The 19443-nt window shown below is 53.3% G+C and overlaps 2 protein-coding genes across 8 annotated transcripts in view; one reads left to right on the top strand and one right to left on the bottom strand.

Moving 5' to 3' along the window:
• Positions 1-639: 639 nt before the first annotated feature.
• On the bottom strand, positions 640-1302 carry RNF222 (ring finger protein 222). The gene has a single exon (XM_030462025.1). The coding sequence runs from the start codon at positions 1300-1302 to the stop codon at positions 640-642; it is 663 nt and encodes a 220-aa protein (XP_030317885.1).
• Positions 1303-9765: 8463 nt separating this feature from the next.
• The window catches only part of NDEL1 (nudE neurodevelopment protein 1 like 1), a 30535-nt gene continuing 20857 nt past the window's right edge, over positions 9766-19443 (top strand). For 3 of the 7 annotated variants that reach the window (XM_030461732.1, XM_030461737.1, XM_030461736.1), the window contains exon 1: positions 10703-10785. The gene's annotated coding sequence lies outside the window, so the exon portion shown is untranslated. Of the gene's footprint in view, positions 9850-10702; positions 10786-11078; positions 11265-11344; positions 11459-11690; positions 11922-19443 lie in introns of those variants that run through there. The other 4 variants (XM_030461735.1, XM_030461733.1, XM_030461738.1 and 1 more) reach the window with 4 other exon arrangements.

Raw genomic sequence — 19443 nt, 5'->3', positions numbered from 1 at the left:
CCACCCCAGTGCTCAGCAGGGAGAGGAGTGGTGGGTGGTGGTGGGCAGTGGGAGCTCCCAGGAACCAGGACCACTCTCCTCATCCCCAGGTCTCCCTGTCCTTGGTTCTAGAGGCTCTGATTTATCTTCACCTCTTTGGGGTGGGAAGCCAGGAGGGTCTCTCTAGGGTGGCTGCATGACATACCCCGCTGACCTGGGGAACCTGGGCACCTCCAGAAGCCCCACAACGTGGCAGCCTTGATCCTACCATGCACAGAACCCGTGGCTGTCCCTAGGCCACAGCCTTCCCCACTCAGGAGATGGGATGGAGGGAGGGATGAGCACAGTCCTCTGCATGTGCTGTCACAGGGTATGGGAGCAGCAACCCCCCTGTCCACTCAGATACCAGAGATACAAACTAGCAGGCCTTGCCCTGCCATATTTTAACCAAAAGAGACAAAAAACAAATAAAAATGCCAGCAGTGGCACTGTCAGTTCCCAGAGATCTGCAGAAAGGTCTGAAATCCATCCAATCCCTGGCCAGAGGAGAGAACTTCACCTCCAGCTGCTTGTGGGCTTTCTCCAGGGGTCTTTCAAGAGAGGTTCCAGCCCTTGCTCTGTCCCAGCATCAGCAAGACCCCTGTGCTTATCCTTTCCCTGCTACAAGTCCCTCTTCACCAGCAGCAGCCACGGGAGCACGGCTGCCAGCATGGCCAGGGTCAGGATGAGGAAGACAGCCAGGGCGATGGGTGACTGGCAGCATTTCACCCCTAGGGCCATGCTGGATGACAAGGACACAGAGCTCCATGTTTCCGACCTGCTTCTCCTCCCCAGGGACCCGCAGTCCGTGTCCACCAGTGGCATCCCATGGTCACTGATGACAAAGATGTGGGCTTCTCTCACCAGCTCTCCCTGCCAGCCCACGGGGCTGCTCCCCGTGCTGCAGCATCGCTCCGAGCTCTGGATGGGCATCACAAAATGACTGGGCACCACCAAGGTGTTGCTGGCCTCCGTTTTGGTCAGCTGGGACAAGGAGAAAGGTGACAGTGGCATCTCTAGAGTCCGGGGGTCGGTGCTTGCCATGGGTGGCCACAAAGCCTTCTTCTTGCTGAGGAAAGTCACGTAGCGACAGACGGGGCAGATGATGCTGTTCTGGACTTGGCCGTGGAGCTTGGTGGAGAGCAAACATTTCACCAGGCAGTCGTGGCAGAAAGTGTGTCCACAGCTGAGCCTGCGGTGCGTGGCCTCCAGGGGGGGAAACTTCTCATAGCACACGGGACACTCAGCCGGGGCACCCTCCTTGTTAGATGAGGTCTCAGACATCTCTGCTCTGTAGGCTCCACAGCTGCAGGGAAGAGGCACAGGTGGGTTCAGGAGGGACTCAGTGGGAAGTTTTAGCAGGACCCAACCTGCTCTCCTCCTCCCTCTTGCCCCTAACAAGGAGGTGGGTGCTGCCAGGCATAGGTGAGCACATTCAGCAGCACCAAACCTCTCAGCACGGCCCTTGGGGCAAGAGAGAGGTGATGGGAGAACTTCAGCTCCAGAGCCACTGGCTGCCAAAAATCACAGAGAAAAAGGCATCAGCCCCTTGGTGGAACTGTGTCTCCCTGCTGGGAACAGGTCCTGCTTGTGTCATGAGTGCCTCAGTGCTCTGCTGCCAGCTCCAGATACCTGGGAGGGGGGAGCTTGGGAGCTTCCATCCCACAAAGAAACCTGCCAAGGCAAGGGAGATGTCCCCACCAAAGGGGACACAGAGTAAGGGGTCAGAGGCACAGGCAGGAGCAGAGGATCACACAGGGAGGGAGAGGGAGCAGAGATGACCAGCCCAACCAGCACCCCTGCCCACCTTTCAGCCTCTGCCCTGGCCTGGGGGACAAGAGGAACAAGGAGCTGCCGGATCCCTGCTGGGTCTGGAGCCCCCCCCACACACACCGTGCATCTGCCAAGGTGGGAAAGGGGAGAAAGAAGGGAGGGGGGGGAGACGGGATAAGGGATGCTCAGCTCAGCTCCTTTCTCTTAGATTGGTTTGGGAGCTTGAGCCAGCAAGTTTTCCAGACCTTGCAGCATCTTCAGGCCCCCAACCCATCTGCACCCCTCTTCTCACAGATGATTTCACTCATGGGTGTCCTCACAGCTGTTTCTGAAGGTTTTGCCATCCCCTCTATGGCTGCACCCCCTTGCACGAGACCACTCCCTGCACCCACCAACCACAAAAAGGCCACCAGCCATCCCCTCCTCAGGCAAGAGAAGAAACACCTGGGTTCCTGCTATGGTTCAGGGGGGGCATCAGGGACTTGATGCTCCCAAAAAACATGGCAGAAGAAGACCCTTGCTCCTCCCTTGCTGCACAGCCCCTTACCTCCTGCAGGGCATCAAGGAAGGGTCCCCTCCATGCACTCCACCATTGTCCCCAGGAGCAGGGCTGACTACACCCCAGCCCCAAGCACTTGCTGGGGAGAGGCTGGGGATGCCTCTACATAAAAGCTGGAGCAGAGACAGGGGCAGAGCCCAGAGAGTGAATGCAGAGGAACTCGTTTGGGTTTTACAGGGCTGCTGATGTTCAGCTGCTTGGCCAAGGAGTGGGTGAGTCCAGCATCAGAGGGCAGGGACAGGAGGCAGGGTCCTGTCTGCTTTCCCTCATGCAATGAGAAGCTGTAGTTGGGTTTGTTTGTAGTTGGGTCAAACCCCAATGAAAGAGGCACCAAAGAGGACACCCAAGTCCCCACCCCCCTGTTGCTGCAGCATCCTGCAGCAGGGCTGGGCTCCCACCAAACACATCTCACTCCATCCCTCCTCCTGACCTCATCTTTGTACCTGCAGCCCTCTCCCTCCTCATCCCCCCAACTCCATCACCATTCATCATCAACTGCATTCCCAGTCCTATGTGGTGAGATGTTCACCAGCCCCTGCAGCAGCTATGTACAGCCTGATAAACACACACAAGAGGGCCTGAGAACCACTGATCCCTCACACCTTCCCCAGAGGGTTCCCAGCACCTCTGGGAACAGTGATCCCACAGTGCCAGGAGCACTGCAGGCTCAGGGCAAGCACCAGCCCCATGTTTGGCCATCTCATCAGCTGAAGGTGGCCCCTGGATCACCATTTGGCCATGTGCAGCCTGGAAACCCACATATAGGGTGTTCCCTGGGGCCTTACCCGTGCCCCAGGGTGCTGCCCATCCCCCAGTCAAACCCCAGGAAAGAAGCTGAGAAGCACCTTCCCTGCACATCCTTGTAAAAACTGCTGGCAGGGTGGGTGGCTCCTGCCACAATCTTGACTCTTTCCAGGGACCCCTCCCACCCCTTATCCTGGCCAGTGGCCACCAGGATGCCAGCCCCTGCTCAGCCACTCTGGGTGGCTCCACAGGGACCTGGGTGCCACTCCTGGGTCCAGAGGAGATTCCCAGAGCAGGGAGGGTGACCCCCAAGAACCTGCCTGCACCCCTTCCCTGGCTCTGGCTGTGACCATGCACCCATGGGATCTGGGTTTGCACCTTCAAGGAGTTTGTATGCCCTGGAGAGTCTGGGGTGTTGAGCTGGCAAAGCTGCAGGAGAAACCTGGCTGTGGCAGGGGACAGAGGGATGCTCCACACCAGTGTTCCCAGCCTTGTGCTCCTCCAGCCTGAGGAATACCCAGGGCTCTGCAGGGTCTAAGGGGCAGGCAGAAGAGGGAATGGACCCAAAACCCAAGGAGATGGGCTCTGGAGCTCCTCTGTGGTCAGGAGGGTGGTTTCAGGTGCTGTGGCAGGGCAGATGTATCAGTGGCTTGTGGGTGAAGTGCTTACAACACTGGGCTGGTTTCTGGCAGGAGAAGGGAAGGAGAAGCTGCCAAAATGCCTCTGCCTTCTGCAGAGAACACCCATAGGGGGAGGCTTCTGCTCCAGGGGGGACCTCTCAAGACTTGGCACAGTCAGAAACTGAGGCTGAAACCTCTCCAGACAGACTGTCCCAGGGCTGAGGTTGCACATTCACCCTTGGAAAAAGTCTCCCCATCCACTTGCCCCTCCTTGAAGCTGCTGGAAGATGCCAGAGATACTCACACCCCCTGAGATCTCAAGATGATATAAAAGAGATGTGGGCCAGCAAGAGCAGATTTGGGGCAACCAAGCATCTCCCCAGCTTCAGATGGCTGGCTGCCAGCCCCCAGGCCAGGTGGATATTCCAGTTTGCCATGCCTTGAATGCTCTGTGTAGTCAGAAACTATGAGCCCAGGGATCTATACATAGGCACTGGCAAAACGAGCCTGCCTCCCTTTGCTGCTCTGACCACACCAAAATCGAAGGGGCTTTGGCAGATCACAGACCCAGCTCTGTCAGCAGTTTCACTCTTCCCCACGTATGGATTTTCTTGGGGGTTTTTCCCCCTTTTGACACGTGGCAGCATCTTTCCTGAGTGACAAGATCAAGTCTGCTGGTGCTTGTAGGAGAAATAACCAGGTTCAGGGGCAGAGAAAAGTCCCTAAATGCTGCTTGTTTGGGGTTTTTTGTGGTTGGTTTTGGTTTTTGGTTTGGTTTTTTTGTTGGGTTTTGTTTTTGCGGGGTTTTTTGTGGTTTTTTTGTTTGTTTGTTTGTTTCTGGAGCTTTGAAAAGTGCTGCTCATGGGATGTGTTTCAGCCCAACTTGGGGTTAGGGCTCTAGGATCCTTTTTTTCCAAGCAAAAAGGTGGCACAAGGCTCAGCTCCAGGAACCACAGGTGAAACTTTCTTTGTTCTGGGCTCAGTGGTTTCCAGTGAACAAGGGACACTTCTGACCCAGAGGTTGAGCCATCCCTCACTGCAGGATCGGGGTGGTCAGAATCCCTTCCCTGCAGTGGCTTTTGGGCAGAGCTTTGCAGCCTTTCCCAAGGACAAAAGGATGCTGCAGGGACAGCCCTCATCCCCCATGGCATCACCCAGACTTACTGCTCCCAGTGACCAGGCAGGGAGGAGGGAAACTGCTATTATTTGTGGTTATGTGGAAGTGCTTCTTTTCAGAGAACATTTAAAGCCAGAGGACTGATCTCCATGCCAGACTGGTGCCAGGCAAATATTCACTGTAGGTCTCAATCTTTCCACACCAAATCCATGCTACTCTCCTCCAAATCCTACCAGATGAAGCAAGGATGTTTCCAATGAGCAGAGACATGTCCTCCATCCCTTCACTCAACCATGACCAGGATCCCGGTGAGAAAAATCTTAGATTTATTCAGATTTCTTCTTGATGATAAGATGCACCTTCTACTTTGCCAGCCAGACACAACCCAGGGCTGGTGGCTGCTGGGAAGGCTGAGCCAGGAGAAGTCCCTGGCTTTGTAAGTCTGTAAATCAGTGACTGTCAAAAGCTGCAGGAGGGATCCCTATGCCCAGGTCTCTGTTCTCCTCTCTCAGCACCATCAGGGTCTATGAAGTGCTGGCTGAGCTCCAGGGAAGGTCCAGTTGTGGTGTGGTGGGATGTTGTCCCTCCTGCCTCTCCTCCAGCTCCTTTCCATACTGGGCTGGTTACACCCTGACACCAGTTGCAGCTTTTCCCTGCACCCTACACCCTGGGGCCAGGTCCACCTCTCCCAGGGCAGAGTCCATCCTCCCAAACTCCCCCAGGTTTTTCCTTGGCAATACTCAGCCTGCAAACCTGAGGCTTTCCAGAAGTTTCTGCTCAGCTCGGTCTTCTCCCACCTCTTCCCAGACCTGGATGAAACAAAGGGTGAGCAGTTAGCACTGGTGGAAATGAGAAGGGAAGAGGTAGAGAAATCCAGGATTGATCCCTGTCTGGGGAAGAAGCTCAGTGCAAGAAAATAATTTACCCGGAGATTGGCCATGCTGGTGGAGAGCCCAAGATTCCTAGACCATGTCTGAGTTATATCCAGTCACGTAGCTGGGAAAGATGGACAAGCACAGGGGCACACAAGTCCCTACAAGTTCTTGGGTGCCCCCTCATCCATCTTTTCCCATGATTGCTTTTATTGATTTCAGAGTAGCAAAACCTTTTTCTTCTAGATGTCTCCATCCTGTCTGGTAGGTACCTGGCAGGCTGGACACCCATTCCCACGATGCTGATTTAGGCAAGACAGCCCGAAACACGGAGCAGAAGCCTTCCTTCGGCTTTCTGCCGTGCTTTTTTGCCGGGTCCAGGAGGTGGTGCTCTCGGCTGTGCTTTGGCAGCCCTAACGAGGATGTCCGAGGTGGTAAAAGCCTGAGCCCACCTCAGCTGGGAGCTCCAGCCTCCTCTCCACAGAGATGGATGGTATCTGCTCCTCCTCCTGCCCATCAGAAATCCCCAAACCCTTCTCTGATGTCTGCCTGGGAGGTTTGTAAAGAGACCTGCACAGCACCTGAGCATCACAGCTCCAACCTGGCCTTATCTCCTGCTGCTGGCAACAAACCCTCTCAGGAATGCCTGCTCCAAGCCCTTGGAGCCTTATTCTGACACCAAATCCTGGGGATTTGTCCCATTCAGGCTCCCTACTTTGTGCCTGGTAGGGCTCCTTCCCCCTGGGAGTAGGTTGGAAGTTGGGGAAGTTGGTGTCACCTCTGAAGTTCCAAGTGATAGCACAAGAGGAAACAGCCTCAAGATGCACCAGGGGAAGTTTAAATTGGATATTAGGAACAATTTCTTCCCCCAAAGGGTGGTCAGGGCCTGGCCCAGGCTGCCCAGGGCAGGGCTGGAGTCCCCATCATCCCTGGAGGGGTTTCAGAGCCTGGGGATGTGGGGATGAGAGACATGGGGCAGGGCTGGGTTATAGTTGGACTTGATGATATCTTTTCTAACCAAAACCATTCAAGGTTTTTTCCTCCAGAGATGCTTTCCACCAAGCAGAATGTCTGCCTCAAGGAAGCAGGGGCATCCCAAATCCATTCCCTTGAGATGAAGAGCATGGCCAGGGCTACATAAACCCCTCAGGACAGGCGGGGCAAGATCTGTCCCACATCCCCCTCCTTTGGCTCAGGGCTGCTTTCCCCTCATTGCTCCCCATCTCCCTGGCCCTGGTCCCACTTCACATCCCACCCTGGGGTCAAGAATCTGGGGTTCCTTACCAAAATGGGGTGTTCCCTGTGGTTTTAGCTGCCAGGGTGTGTGGCAGGTTGGATTTTTTTCTCCAGGCATCAGTTCCTGAAGGGCTGAGATTGCAGAGGGTAGGTTAATGGGAACAAGTACAGGTCATCTTCTAGCTCTGAAACATCCTGGAGCTGCAGGGAAAGGCTCAATAAAAGGAGGACTAAATACTCAATCTGTGTTCATTTAATGATTTTTTTCCAGAGTCTCATGACCATGAAAGGAATGTGATGTTGTGAGTGGAGACTTTACATCTCCACCACCCAGGATCACCTGGAGGGTCACTGAGCAGAAAAAAACAAGTGGGTGGTGGAGAGGAGGATGCCCTGCACAAAGTGCATCTTCCCAGACATCCTCCTGGATCCATCCTGGGGGCTCTACACTCCCAGTGGTCAAAGTAAGAGAAGGTTAACTCCAGTCCTCCCTTCCAGATGGAAAAGGAAAATACACAGGGGTCCTGACAATCCCCCAGCCCATAATATCCCATGGCAGACAGGGCATGTGGTGCCTTGGTGTCCCCTTCTGCATCCTGGGGGGATGATGGGTCCAGCACAGAGATGTGCTCCTGATGGGCTATTGCAGCAGGCTCCCACATCTCCTGAGCCCTTCATGTCCATTGTTAGGGATCCCCAGAAAAAAGGGTGAAGGAGTTTTTGGGTTGCCCAAGGAGTCACCCCTTCACCCATGAGCAATTTCACCCCAGTTCCTCTCCAAAAACCAGTCCTGAGGGATTATTCTTTCCTCTGCATCATCACCAGCATCTCTCCAAGGGGATGCCCAGGAGCACGTTGCAGGGCACCATGTCTGGGACAATAATTCCCAGCCCATAGCAGATCTCCCAGGAACCCCCACACCTACCCTGTATCCCTTTTGAGGCTGTTCCCCTCAACGTGCCTCCCTGTGCCATGACATACCCCTTGCAAGCACATAACCCATCCTGTCCCCATGTCCCTTCACTCCCCACACTCTCCAGCAGCCTCACACCTGGACTGTGGGACAACCCTGGCTCCTGCCCTTATCAGCTTCCCCCATTCCCATGAGACCCCTTCCCACCTTTCTCTGAATCCAGTGTGGCTGCCTCGTCTCTCCCTCTCCTTTCAGCAGAGGGGCTTTTGCTGGCAAAACACAGCCCTGGTGGGAGACAGCCCATTGTGTAGCTACTAATGCTCAGTGACTGCTCCTTTGTGCTCCCGGATGTGCCGAGCCCCTTGGTGAATGCATGAGAACAGCTCTGGCTTTTCACGGGGTGCAGCCAGGAGCAGCAAAGACAAAAAAATCAGTGTTAACCAGGCAAGCACTCTGGAGTGCTTGGGAAATCCAACCCCTGCCAAGCTGGTTGGTAAATGTGGTGAAATCCATCCCTGGTGCTAGAGATGCTGGTAAACAGCAGCAGCTGGGTATTTTGTTAGCCTTAAGCACCCAGCCTAGGAAAGAGAGGCTGAGGAGCTCAGGTTGGGGTTTAAAGGAAACCAGGGGTGTGTCACTCCAGGGATGGCCCTTCAGAAATTAATTTAGGGTTGCATAGATACATCCTTGGCTCTGTTATAAAGGAACCTCCAGGCAGCCCTGGGGTCAGCATGCAGACTAGAGCAGCACAGCCCCCTGCAGAAACACATCCAGAGGTGTGGACAGATGTACAGGGAGCCCTTGAACACCTGCAGCTCCCCAGATCTTTTCCTGCACGTCTGTCCTCTCAGAGGGGCTGCTCTGTGATTGAAAAGTGAGGGGAAAGTGCATCGAGACCGTGTGGGATGGACTGCGCAGACAATGCGTGACTGCTTCTTACAGGTCCTGAAGCACAGTGAGAAAACTGGGTGCCCAGCCTGCTCCAGAGCGTAGGAATGGGTGTTCAGCCTGCTCCAGAACATGAAAGAACCTCCAGAACCTGCCCACGAGCAGCCCTCGAGGGCTGTGCACACACTCAGCACCCTCAGCTCTGGCTGCTCCCAGCTTGCAGCAGCACAAGGCTGGATGCTGGGAAAGGTGATGTTCTCCCAGCCAGGACTCCAGGCTCCGCACAGCCATCTCCATCTCTCTCCTTGTCCTCCAGAGAAGGCTGTAGAGAGCCCAGAGGGTCAGCTAAGGTGAGAAGGTTGGAGGTAGGCGGGGTGGACCGGGGCTGTGGGCATCACCAGGATCAGCCAGATGTGGCTGGGCACAGCAGGAGGCACACAAAGGCAGCCTGGGAATGAGGTTCTGTTTCTAAGAGGTATGAGACAGCTCCAGTTCCAAGGGCAGCTTGCCCCAAGGATGGCTTCTCACAGGACGCTGTGGTTTCCCCACCTCTCCCAGCCTCTAATTCAGGTGCTGTGTGTGGCTCGGAGCCGCGCTGTGCTGCGTATCCCGGGCTCGGAGCTGACGCTGCCGAGCGGCGTTTGTAACCTTGGGTAATACCCAGGTGACACAGGGTGACCCGGAATGTCCTGCACAGGCATCAGGGGACACCCACAGAGCAGGCTAGGAAGGGAGTGCTGCGTGCTCTCCATCCTCAGGCTGTCCACAACCACCCATCCCATCCACCGGGGGGAGGTGCGAAGGTGGAAAAACATATTCCCGGAATAACCCCGCGCGTGGGAGAGGCCGGGGAGAGGCCACGGGGACAGATGAGGTGAAAGAGGTGGCCTTGGTGGCACCGTCCTCTACGGAGGAGACAGGCTGACCCAACGAGGGCAGTAACGCGGCCGCAGTTTCGGCCACCGCCTCGCTACGCTGCCCGGAGCGTTTGTCCCGGAGAGAGGGAAGGAGGAGGGGACCCGGCAGCACCGCCTGCCGCTAATGACAGGGCCGGCCAGCTAATTACAGAGGGCGGAAAATGAAGAATGCAAAGGAAGCCTAAGTATTAGGTCAGCGTGACGGAGCGGGGATGCAGCTGAGGGACAGGTCGCACCGGGGAGGCCACCAGCCCCCTCCCTGCCCGCCCCGGGGGCTGCAGGGTGCACGAGAGCTGAGATGCGGGGCAGTGGGCGAGTGGGGAAGGGCTGTGCTGGGAAAGCAGGGAGCAGGGAAGCCGGGAGGGTCCTGGAAGCTCCCCTAAGCTTGGTTTGATGGGTCCCGAGGGGGATCAAAGTGCCCGCAGGGAGTTTCCCTGTTGGATCCTCAGTCCCCGATGGATCCTCTGGGACTGAGAAGCAGGGCGGGAGGTTGGGAAGATGATGGGGAGAGGGAAGGGAGCGCGGCCGGGGCTGGGCTGCCGGGTTTGCCTGCTCCCCTCGCCTCCCCCGGGGTGGGTGTGATGCATCACGGCTGCGGGCCCAGGGTCAGCCCCTCCGGGAGGCACGGAGCAGAGCGGGACAGGGACAGGGACAGGGACAGGGACAGGGACAGGGACAGCTCCCGAAGGAGGGAGGGAGGGAGGGAGGGAGGGGACGGGGCGGGACGGGCGGGGCCTGCCCGGGGCAGGCAGGTGGGACGGGGCCGAGCAGCCGGGGGGACGTGTCCCGGGGCGGCGTGGGATCCCTAAAGCGGGGCGGAGGTCTTTGGTTAGTGTCGGAACGGGTGCCCGCCGCCCCCGCCACACCGGGACGTGGCGACGCCGGGACACGGGGACAGGGAGACATGGGGACAGGGAGACATGGGGAAACGGGGACACCGGGACATGGGGAGACCAGGACTCTGTCACATGGGGACACCGGGCTCCGCCCCGCCCTTCGTCCGTCATGTTGTCCCCGCCCCCCGCACTGCCGTTGCATCATCGGCGCGTCCCCGCCCCCGGAGTACCCGGATGAGGCAGAGCCGGCGGCGGCGGGAGATGCTGCGGCCGTGACAGGGAATGCGCCCCGGTGAGTGACGGCGGCTGCGGATCCCGGGGGTCTCCGCGACCCAGCCCGTCAGGGGGGCACATGGGGAGGACACGGACGGCGAGGAGGTGGGGGGGCGGCGGTGGCGGCGCCGGGGGCTGCGGGCCCCGCACCCCTCCGCCCATTGGCTGCAAACTGACAACGGGGCAGGTCCCGCCCCCCCGCCAGCACCATTGGCTGTCGGCGCTGCTTCGCCGCCTCCCATTGTTGAAAGGGGGTGTCAATCACTGCCCAGCCCGGCTCCGCCCTACCCGCCCGGCCACCGCCCTGCGCGAGCCGGTTCCCCTCTCCTCCCCCCCCGCCCATTCCCCTCAGTCGACTCCTGAGGGGCTCCGGGCAGCCCGGAGCCCGGCGGGGTACGCGGTGTCCGGGTACACCTTCCCGCTACAGCCTGCCGTGCCTGTCCGGGACCAGCGGCCTGCGGGGAAAAAAACCAAACCCAACCAAAGCCTTTTTGAAAGGTATTTTCAATCGAGCGCGAGGGAAGGGGCCGTGTCCGGTGTGTGCTGCCCGAGCTCCCCTTGTCCTCAGCCTTCCCCTGGCTGAGGCGCCGTGGCCGGGCTGGCAGGAAGGAAGGGCGGTATCGTATGGCAGCATCGCCTCTCGCTTCCCTTCGTCACTCCTGACGGCGGGGCCAGGCCGGGTCAGGGCTCCGGTGGGTGACGGGGAGGGTGAGAGGGAGAGGGACGGAGGGAGGGAGGTGGCTCCGGCGGCTGCAGCAGCCCCGCGGTGATCCTCAGTGTCAGAAGGGGTCGGAGCCAAATCGCAGAATTTGGATGCGTTAAAACAAAACAAAACAAAAAAAATTGCCCAACCTACGGAGCCAGTCCAACTGCTGAGCTATTCCTGGCCGCCCTCTGGTCTGCCAGGCCCGGGTGACTCAGCCCCAGGTCTCGCCTTCGCCCGGGTTGTGACAACCCGTGCGCCGGGTGAGGGGCGAGAGGAGAGGACACTTGGTGGCCTTGCTCGGAGCTTGGGCTGTGCTCACCCCCGAGCTGCCCCGGGGAGAAGGGCGGCGTTGGCTAGCGGGGAATCGCTTTTTTGCTTAAGTCCTTCCTCGGAGCCATCCCCCCAGTGCAAATGAACGGTGTGTGTGTCGGCAGGAACGTGGGGCAAGGGTAAGTTGGGTGATTTGCCTGCACGGCTGCTCTGTGTTCCCTCACTGTAACCCTTTGCAGGTGGCTTTGTCCCAGAAGATGTTTATTTTTCTGGTCGTCCATACCTAGACACTGACAGGGACCTGGACATGTGATTTACCTCCCTTCTCATAAAATAACTGGTGGATCAGATGCCAAAGTTACACTCCTGTCAAATATTTTTCAGTAATTCTGTGACTTTTTCTTGGAGGTTTTTGTTAGATCTCTCTGAGCTTAGCCAGTCCTGTTGTATTTCATATAATCACATAGAATCACAGAATGTTTAGGTTGGAAGAGACGTCCAAGATCATCATGTCCAACTTCGAACAGTCCCTGCCTCATTACTCCCAGTTTGATGAGTTTGACCCGAATTGCAGCAGACATGCTGTAAAAAATGAGCACATCTGACACAAGAAGAAGTACATTACTAGAATTAGGCTTCATTTAAGTGACTTCCCCCTAATGCATCTCTCCCTCCTTCCTAGGGAGGAGGAGATGTACTCATCCACCTGCAGCTCAGCTTCATTACTCTCAACTCTCAACCATTACTCTCAGTGCAATACTTCCAGTTTGCACTGGAAGTATTTGGTAACTTGGGGCCTCTCTGGTCCCTCTGAAACTACCTTGACTTGGTCAGGGATGCCCTTGGAGTGTAGGTGGCCTTGTTAAGTCAGTGTTTTGTTTAACTGTAAGAGGAAGGAGCTGTCTCAGAGCAAGAAAGTGACTCGGAGGCTTTTATGTTTGTATTTCAATTTGATGTGTCAGCAATGTGACTCCTCAGGCCTGCCAGTTAACTGTGGATGTATGGGGTGTGACAGGTGTGGGTAAGGAGTGTGATTTTTGGATTGATGGTTTTGGGTCTGCCCTACAGCAGATCCTCTGTCTTGCTTTCAGACCCAGACCTGGCTGGGCTGGGCTGGGCTGTGTACGTGGAGGCAGAGCCCAGGGATTCTTTTGTTTGCACGTGTGGGGGGGTTGATTCTGCATTTCATTAGCAGTTACAGAGGGGAAGGTGAGTGTGCAGAGGTATAGTCATTTATTGGCCTTCCCCCATCTTGGGCATGAAGTCCTCTGGGGTTTGTTTGTTTCTTTATCCCCTGACTCTTTAGAGGTTGCAGACATGATTACTAATTTAGTGGAGAAGGAAAGACAGGAGAAAAAAAAAAAAGTAAGTGGAGAGAAAACACCAGACTGATGATGTCTGTGACCTTGGTGCCACAAGAATCCTTGTCTCTGTAGACATGTCTAGGAGCAGACTACAAAAAAATTCCTATTTATTCCTGCAGACTATTACACTTACTTTTGAAAAGCAAGGAAAATGGGACTACAGAAAGGAAACGGGGCTTTTGCAATCCATCTTGGTGTTTGTGTCACCACAGACAGAATCACCACTGTACTGCACTCACCCAGGAGCAGAACGAGGCATCTCTGTCACAATGTTTTCCTTGGTATGATGTGTCCCTCGAGGACTTTTCTGTTGATCCAGCTCAGTGGCAGATTGTCCTTCTTCCCTCTCCTGATCAACGCAGAGCTTGGGGATCTAACTCTCTCATCTTTCTGGAGTGCTTGCTGAAGAGACCTGAGGCCCTCTTGGGTTGGTCTGTGACTATTTTTGGGTGGTATTTTTCAAACCCAATTTCCCCTCTCTGACTTCTAGAACTACAGAGATATAAAAGCAACAGAATTCACTCCTCTTGCAAGAAACCTGTGCAAAGTGCTTCTCCTTTTAAGTTTCTTGTTCACTTGTTGTTCTACAGCATCCAGAAACATCTAAGCCCTCTGGCCATCACCTTTCCAGGGAATGTTGTCATTGGGATGGTATTCATTGCTGAGATAATAGGGAAGCCCAGGGGAGCTGTGTACTGTCATTTGTTGCCAGCTTTTTTCTGTGTGTGTCATAAGCCCTCAGATAAATTCCTTGCTTCAGGGTAGGATGCCCTGTAATTTTTAAAGGTTTAAAGAGAAACCACACAACTGAGTTTCAGAAGATGCAGGCTGGGTGGATAACCTCCAGAGTTGGTGGTGGACATGCAGACATGGGGCAGCTTGTGCCTCTGTTGTAGAGTCAGGATCAGTGCTTGTAGTACTCTCTGACTTCCCTCAGAGGGGGGTTTCTGGAGAGCAGAGTTTGGAGCAGGAAGAAACACAGACTTTTCTCAGACATAATTTCCTTCTCAGTCTGTTGTTAACATTACACCCTTCTGCTCTGTGTGGATTCATCTCTCTGGGGTTTCTGGATATGAAGGTGGGAGCAAATTGTTCTCCTTACCAGGTACAAGTTGTTCTGGGACATGCACATCCTTAGAGGTCTTTCCTTCATCCCTGCAGAATCTGAACCTACGTCAAGAGCACCAGACTCTTCAGGATTTCCTTTTTAAGGCACTTCAGTGGTGTTGGGAACAGAGGTTGGATGTCTTTAACTTCCCATGGTTGTGAAAAGGATAAATGTGTCTTAATACTGAATTCTGATGCCTTTCATAGTTGTAACATTATTTCTGAAAGGAGACTTCTTGTGTCAATACCTTTCTTCTGGTTTCAGGGCTTGAACACCACTGCTGCCTAACTCATCAGGGCTTCTGTGCACACCTGGCACACGTGGGGTGTAGAACATACCTATTTTATTTATAAAGCTGATTCCAGAAGAGGCTCTTGAGATAGCAAAGTTTTGCAGTAATGTGTTTGGTTATCTTAAAGGCTTTTAGACTGAACCTGCCACAAAGATCCTGGGGGTAGGATTTGGTTATCTTCTGCCTCCTGTGCTGTCCAAATTGGAAATGCAGGATTTACTATTCCAGCAGAGGAAGGAATGTTGTGCTGACTCTCTGCTCTGACACTTTTTTTTTTTTCTTCTCCTCTTTCCCCTGAAAGCTCACATGATGCTGTGGTACAAGGCAAGACGACATTTGTTGTGGTTCACCCAGGAACGTTCAGTTCAGAAATAGAATTGCAGGAAAAGACAGAGGTTCATTTTCCAAAGCAATGAAGGATGCAGGCAGCCTTCCAACCTGCATCTGAAAATGCCTTCATCTCCTATTTCAGGATGAGAAAAACAAGCACAAATCAATTGGTGAAATCTAATCCATGGCTTATGTTTGTTTGTTTTTCATCTTCTGATAAGTGAAAGACAATGAAAATTTGCTTTGATTTTTTGTTTGTTTTGTGGGGGTTTTTTTGGCTGGAGTACTCAGCTTCTTTTGCTTTGAATCTTGTTTTGGTTTTGAAAAAAAATCTGGAGCTTCAGGGATTTGGAGGTTTGTTCTTGAGGTTTGAGGAGGTGAAGAATGGTGGAAACAAGATTTCTTCTGCTTTTCTGTCTGTGAATCAGCATAAAATGGGAAGAGGAAGAAGAGCTGGTTGCTGACCATCCTTCCTGCTCCCCAGGGCAGCTGTGGATGGTGCCAGCATTCAGAGGCAGAGTCATTCCACGCAAGAAGCAGATGACTGCAGCAGTTACGTAGCACTTGGCAGGTTTGAGGACTCTGATAGCCAGAATGGGTTGTTATCTTAAGAACTGAAGGCTACACATGAGCATTTGGCAGCATTTCTTTATCAAGTCCTGTATTAGGTGGTTACTTGCTTAATTCCAGTGGTCAGTGGATATTTGCCTCGCCTTTGGTGGTGGGAAGGCAAAGGGTAGGTGGTGGTGGGTCTTAGCACTTTGGGTGCCTTGCTTTGTCTCTGCTTAATTCTTTCTTATTGTAATCTGAAAATATTGGGCAAACAGGGTTGTGAGGAAGAAAGCTGGTGGCCTGTGTGCAAAAAACCCCACCTATTCCTGAATAATACTCACTTTAATAATTCCTGAATTATTCCTGAATAATACTCACTTTATTTGGCAAATAGGTATAAGCCTATAAGGTGATTAAAATCAGGAAGATGGGTTTATCCAGACTCTTGAGATGCTGCAAGTAAATTCTGAGTGAATTGCAGCTGCCTCTGAGCAGCACCCAAAATCATTTTGGGTTCCCTTCTATAGCTCATCCTTACCATGATGTGTCAGTGAATGGAGCTGAGTTCAGAGTGGGGAGAGGTGGATTCCCCACTGTGGGAAGGGGTGGGTGGAAGTCAAAACATGGTGTTACATTTGGAGCTTAGAGTTTTGGTCTGGTATTTGATCCAGGCCCTAGCAGCAGCCTCCAGTCACACGGAGAGCCAGGGAAGCTTTGTGTTACCTTTCAACTAAGTAATGAAAACACAAACACATCTTGAAGTGTATCTCCATAAAGATTTCAGTTTGGGCTTGAATGCAGGATTCCTTAAGCTACTTGAAAATTACTGCCTGCGTGTTAGTTCAGTTACTTCTGCTGTGTTCTATTAAACCTTTGGCTCTTGTAATATCCAGAGCATCTTATTTGTAAGGATGCTTTTGGGTGAGGAAGCAAATCAGTCATGTACAAAGTTCCCTGGATTTAGAGAAGTTCTTTAACTATGAGCTGCATTTTTATAAGGGATGGCAGCATGAAAAAGCTGTTCCTTTTTAACACTGGAGAGTTACTCTGTCCCACTGGCTATCTAAAGGGGAACTTGAAAGGAGCCACCACGTTTTGAACATAGTTCTTCTGTGAGAGCTGCTTTGGCTCCTGGAGTTGTGCCCATGGAGCTGAATTTTCCCAGGGCACTGTGTGAATGCTAAGCTGGGCTGTAATGAATTCGAGTGGGCAGCAGCATAAGCCTGCTCTCATTTTCCCTGGAAGAAGCTGCTGCATTGTCTTGTCTGTATCCTGAAAGCCTCAGTGTTGTTTGTCAAAGGCTTGATTCTGCAAGTGCCACGTATGCAAAGAAGCTGGTGAATAGGAGGGACTTGCTGTGCTGGTTCTCAGCTCCTCACAAAATACCCAGAGCTGGGATGTCAGGCAACAGGCTGAAGCAAAGCAGTTTTTGTTCAACTCTTGGTATTCTGTGGGCATCCACTCTCCCACATGTGAGATATTTCAAATGATCTTCTTCTCTTCTGATAATGCCTGGGGGTTGCTTTCTGCCGGACATCTAGGGGTACTTACGTGTGTAGCTATGTCCTTGTTTCTGCACCATAAATAGAGGGAATGGGCAGAGGTTGGCAGACGTGGCCACACGTGTGCCTGGTGGCATGTTTGAGAACTGTTAGCAGCTCCCAACTCTCAGACTAGTATTTTGACCCTGGACCTCCTTTTTTTGAAGAGCATGTGTGTGTGTTTTTAGCTCTTCCTCATCATCTGTGCACGGGAGGAAAGGTAAATGATGTAATAAGTGTATGAAAACTGGGATGTGGATGTTGGGGCTTGGGATTACACGCTGGCATTAGGATCTGATGTGTGTATTCTTGCTGATAGCATCAGACATGATGGCAAATGTAGGGGGTGGGTATTCAGGAACCATCCCCTGCTTAACCAAGGTGGGCAAGGGATGGAAGAGGTCAGCTTGCTTCCACAGGATGGCTTAAGGAGGGATGAGTTGCTCCTGAGGAGCTTGAAGTACTCCAGAGCTGGATCTCCTTCCTCTGGTGTCTAAAAGGAAAGGGTTGTTTGACAAGAGGTGGTAAATATCTGCTGCAACAGGAACTGGTGATTCTGTGAGTGTTTGTGGGTCCCAGGCAGCCCTTAGAATCATAGAATTGGCTGGGTTGGAAGGGACCTCAGAGATCATCGAGTCCAACCCTTGGTCCACTTCCGCTGCAGTTCCCAGCCCATGGCACTCAGTGCTACATCCAGTCTCTTTTTAAATATCTCCAGGGATGGAGAATCCACTACTTCCCTGGGCAGCCCATTCCAATGGCTGATCACCCTCTCCAGAAAGAAATTCTTTCTCATCTCCAACCTAAACCTCCCCTGGCACAACTTGAGACCCTGCCCTCTTGTCTTGCTGAGACTTGCCTGGGAAAAGAGCCCAACCCCCCCCTGGCTCCAACCTCCTTTCAGGGAGTTGTAGAGAGTGATGAGGTCTCCCCTGAGCCTCCTCTTCTCCAGCCTGAACACCCCCAGCTCCCTCAGCCTCTCCTCGTAGGATCTGTGCTCGAGTCGCTTTCCCAGCCCAGTTGCCTCCTTTGGACCTGCTCCAGCACCTCAATCTTTTTCCTAAACTGAGGGGCCCAGAACTGGACACAGGACTCAAGCTGTGGCCTCACCAGAGCTGAGCACAGGGGCAGAATCCCTTCCCTGGACCTGCTGGCCACGCTGTTCCTGAGCCAGCCCAGGATGCCATTGGCCTTCTTGGCCACCTGGGCACACTGCTGGCTCCTGTTCAGCTTCCTGGCAATCCAGACTTCCTTCCTGCCTCTCACAGACTGCCATGGGGTGCTTGTATCTCAGGGTGTGTCCCGTGGGAGCAGACAGGGAGTCTTGGGCCCAGGCATCCCTTATCTTGGCTACTTTGAGGAAATTCTGTAAGATGCTTCCTTGTACAAACTTTTTTCTAAACACATCCTGGTATTTGCTGGTGGGTGTCTGCTGGCTGTTTAACTTTGGAAATCAGTTCCTCTGGAGCTGTAGGAGCTGACCCTCATTTATTTTGGGGAAAAAGTGCTTCTTGATGATGTAAGAGTCGGATCAGAGCCAAGTGCCTCAGAGGGAAGGGTCAGAGTGCTTTTATGGAACTGATTTCAGTGAGATCAGTGTGGGACTGCTGTTCCAGACAGCACCCAGCAGTATCCAGGCCAGGCTGTTTACCTCTTCCTCTCCCTGGCAGGCTGAGTCTTAGCTCAGGACCTGCCTGACCCATGCCTGAGCTGCAGCAGATGTCTGCTTACCCTAACACACCCACCTGCAGAGCCATCACAAGCTGGAGAGTGATTCCTGGGCTCTGCCTCCACTATAAACACTTCTGAGGATTTCTTAGGATCTGTCCCTGTGTTGGGATTAAGCAGTCCTTGTAACTGGTGGAAACACTGAAGTAAGGGCACCCAAAGACATTTGTATGAGTGGAGGTGCAGCAGTACTGACAGTCCATTACCTGAAGGGACCTGTAATGGCTCAGCAGACACCTTTTATTTCCTTGGGACAGAGAAATGCAGAAAAGGAAAAGCTATCAGGTCTCTTGGGCAGCATGGGGACCTGAGTCTTGAGAAACTTCTACCATAAAGTTCAATAAACACAGTGCAAGAGTTGGGGTGTTGTTTAGGTGTTTAGCACCCTGTGAATAAATTTGATCTTGTGCCCCTAGACTGTGGCAGCTGAAGAACTAATGTGCCAGTTCTGCCTCATTTTATTTGTGAGATAAGTGTCAGTGTATGAAATGAGCCTCTCTGCCCTCTGATGAAAGCATGGGGTTGTTTTGTCCCGCTTTAGGTGTCTGAAATGTAGGTCACTGAGATACACGACATATTAGTGTGACAATTTTAGGCCTGAAGGGACAGTGTTGGCTATTGATGCCTGTTAGAGTGTGAAAGTCAGGACTTCCAGGTCAGCTATTACTGATTTGATGATCTTGTTGCAAGCACAGATTAAAGCCTCTGCTTCTAATAGAGTTTAAAGCTTGGCTGGTGTCAGCTTTTTCTTTTCTGGGTGTTAATAACAGAAATGGGCTAGCCTTT

Source organism: Calypte anna, chromosome 18 (genome assembly GCF_003957555.1).
Source record: "Calypte anna isolate BGI_N300 chromosome 18, bCalAnn1_v1.p, whole genome shotgun sequence".
Taxonomy (NCBI): domain Eukaryota; kingdom Metazoa; phylum Chordata; class Aves; order Apodiformes; family Trochilidae; genus Calypte; species Calypte anna.
This window is presented reverse-complemented; position numbering and strand designations above follow the sequence as displayed.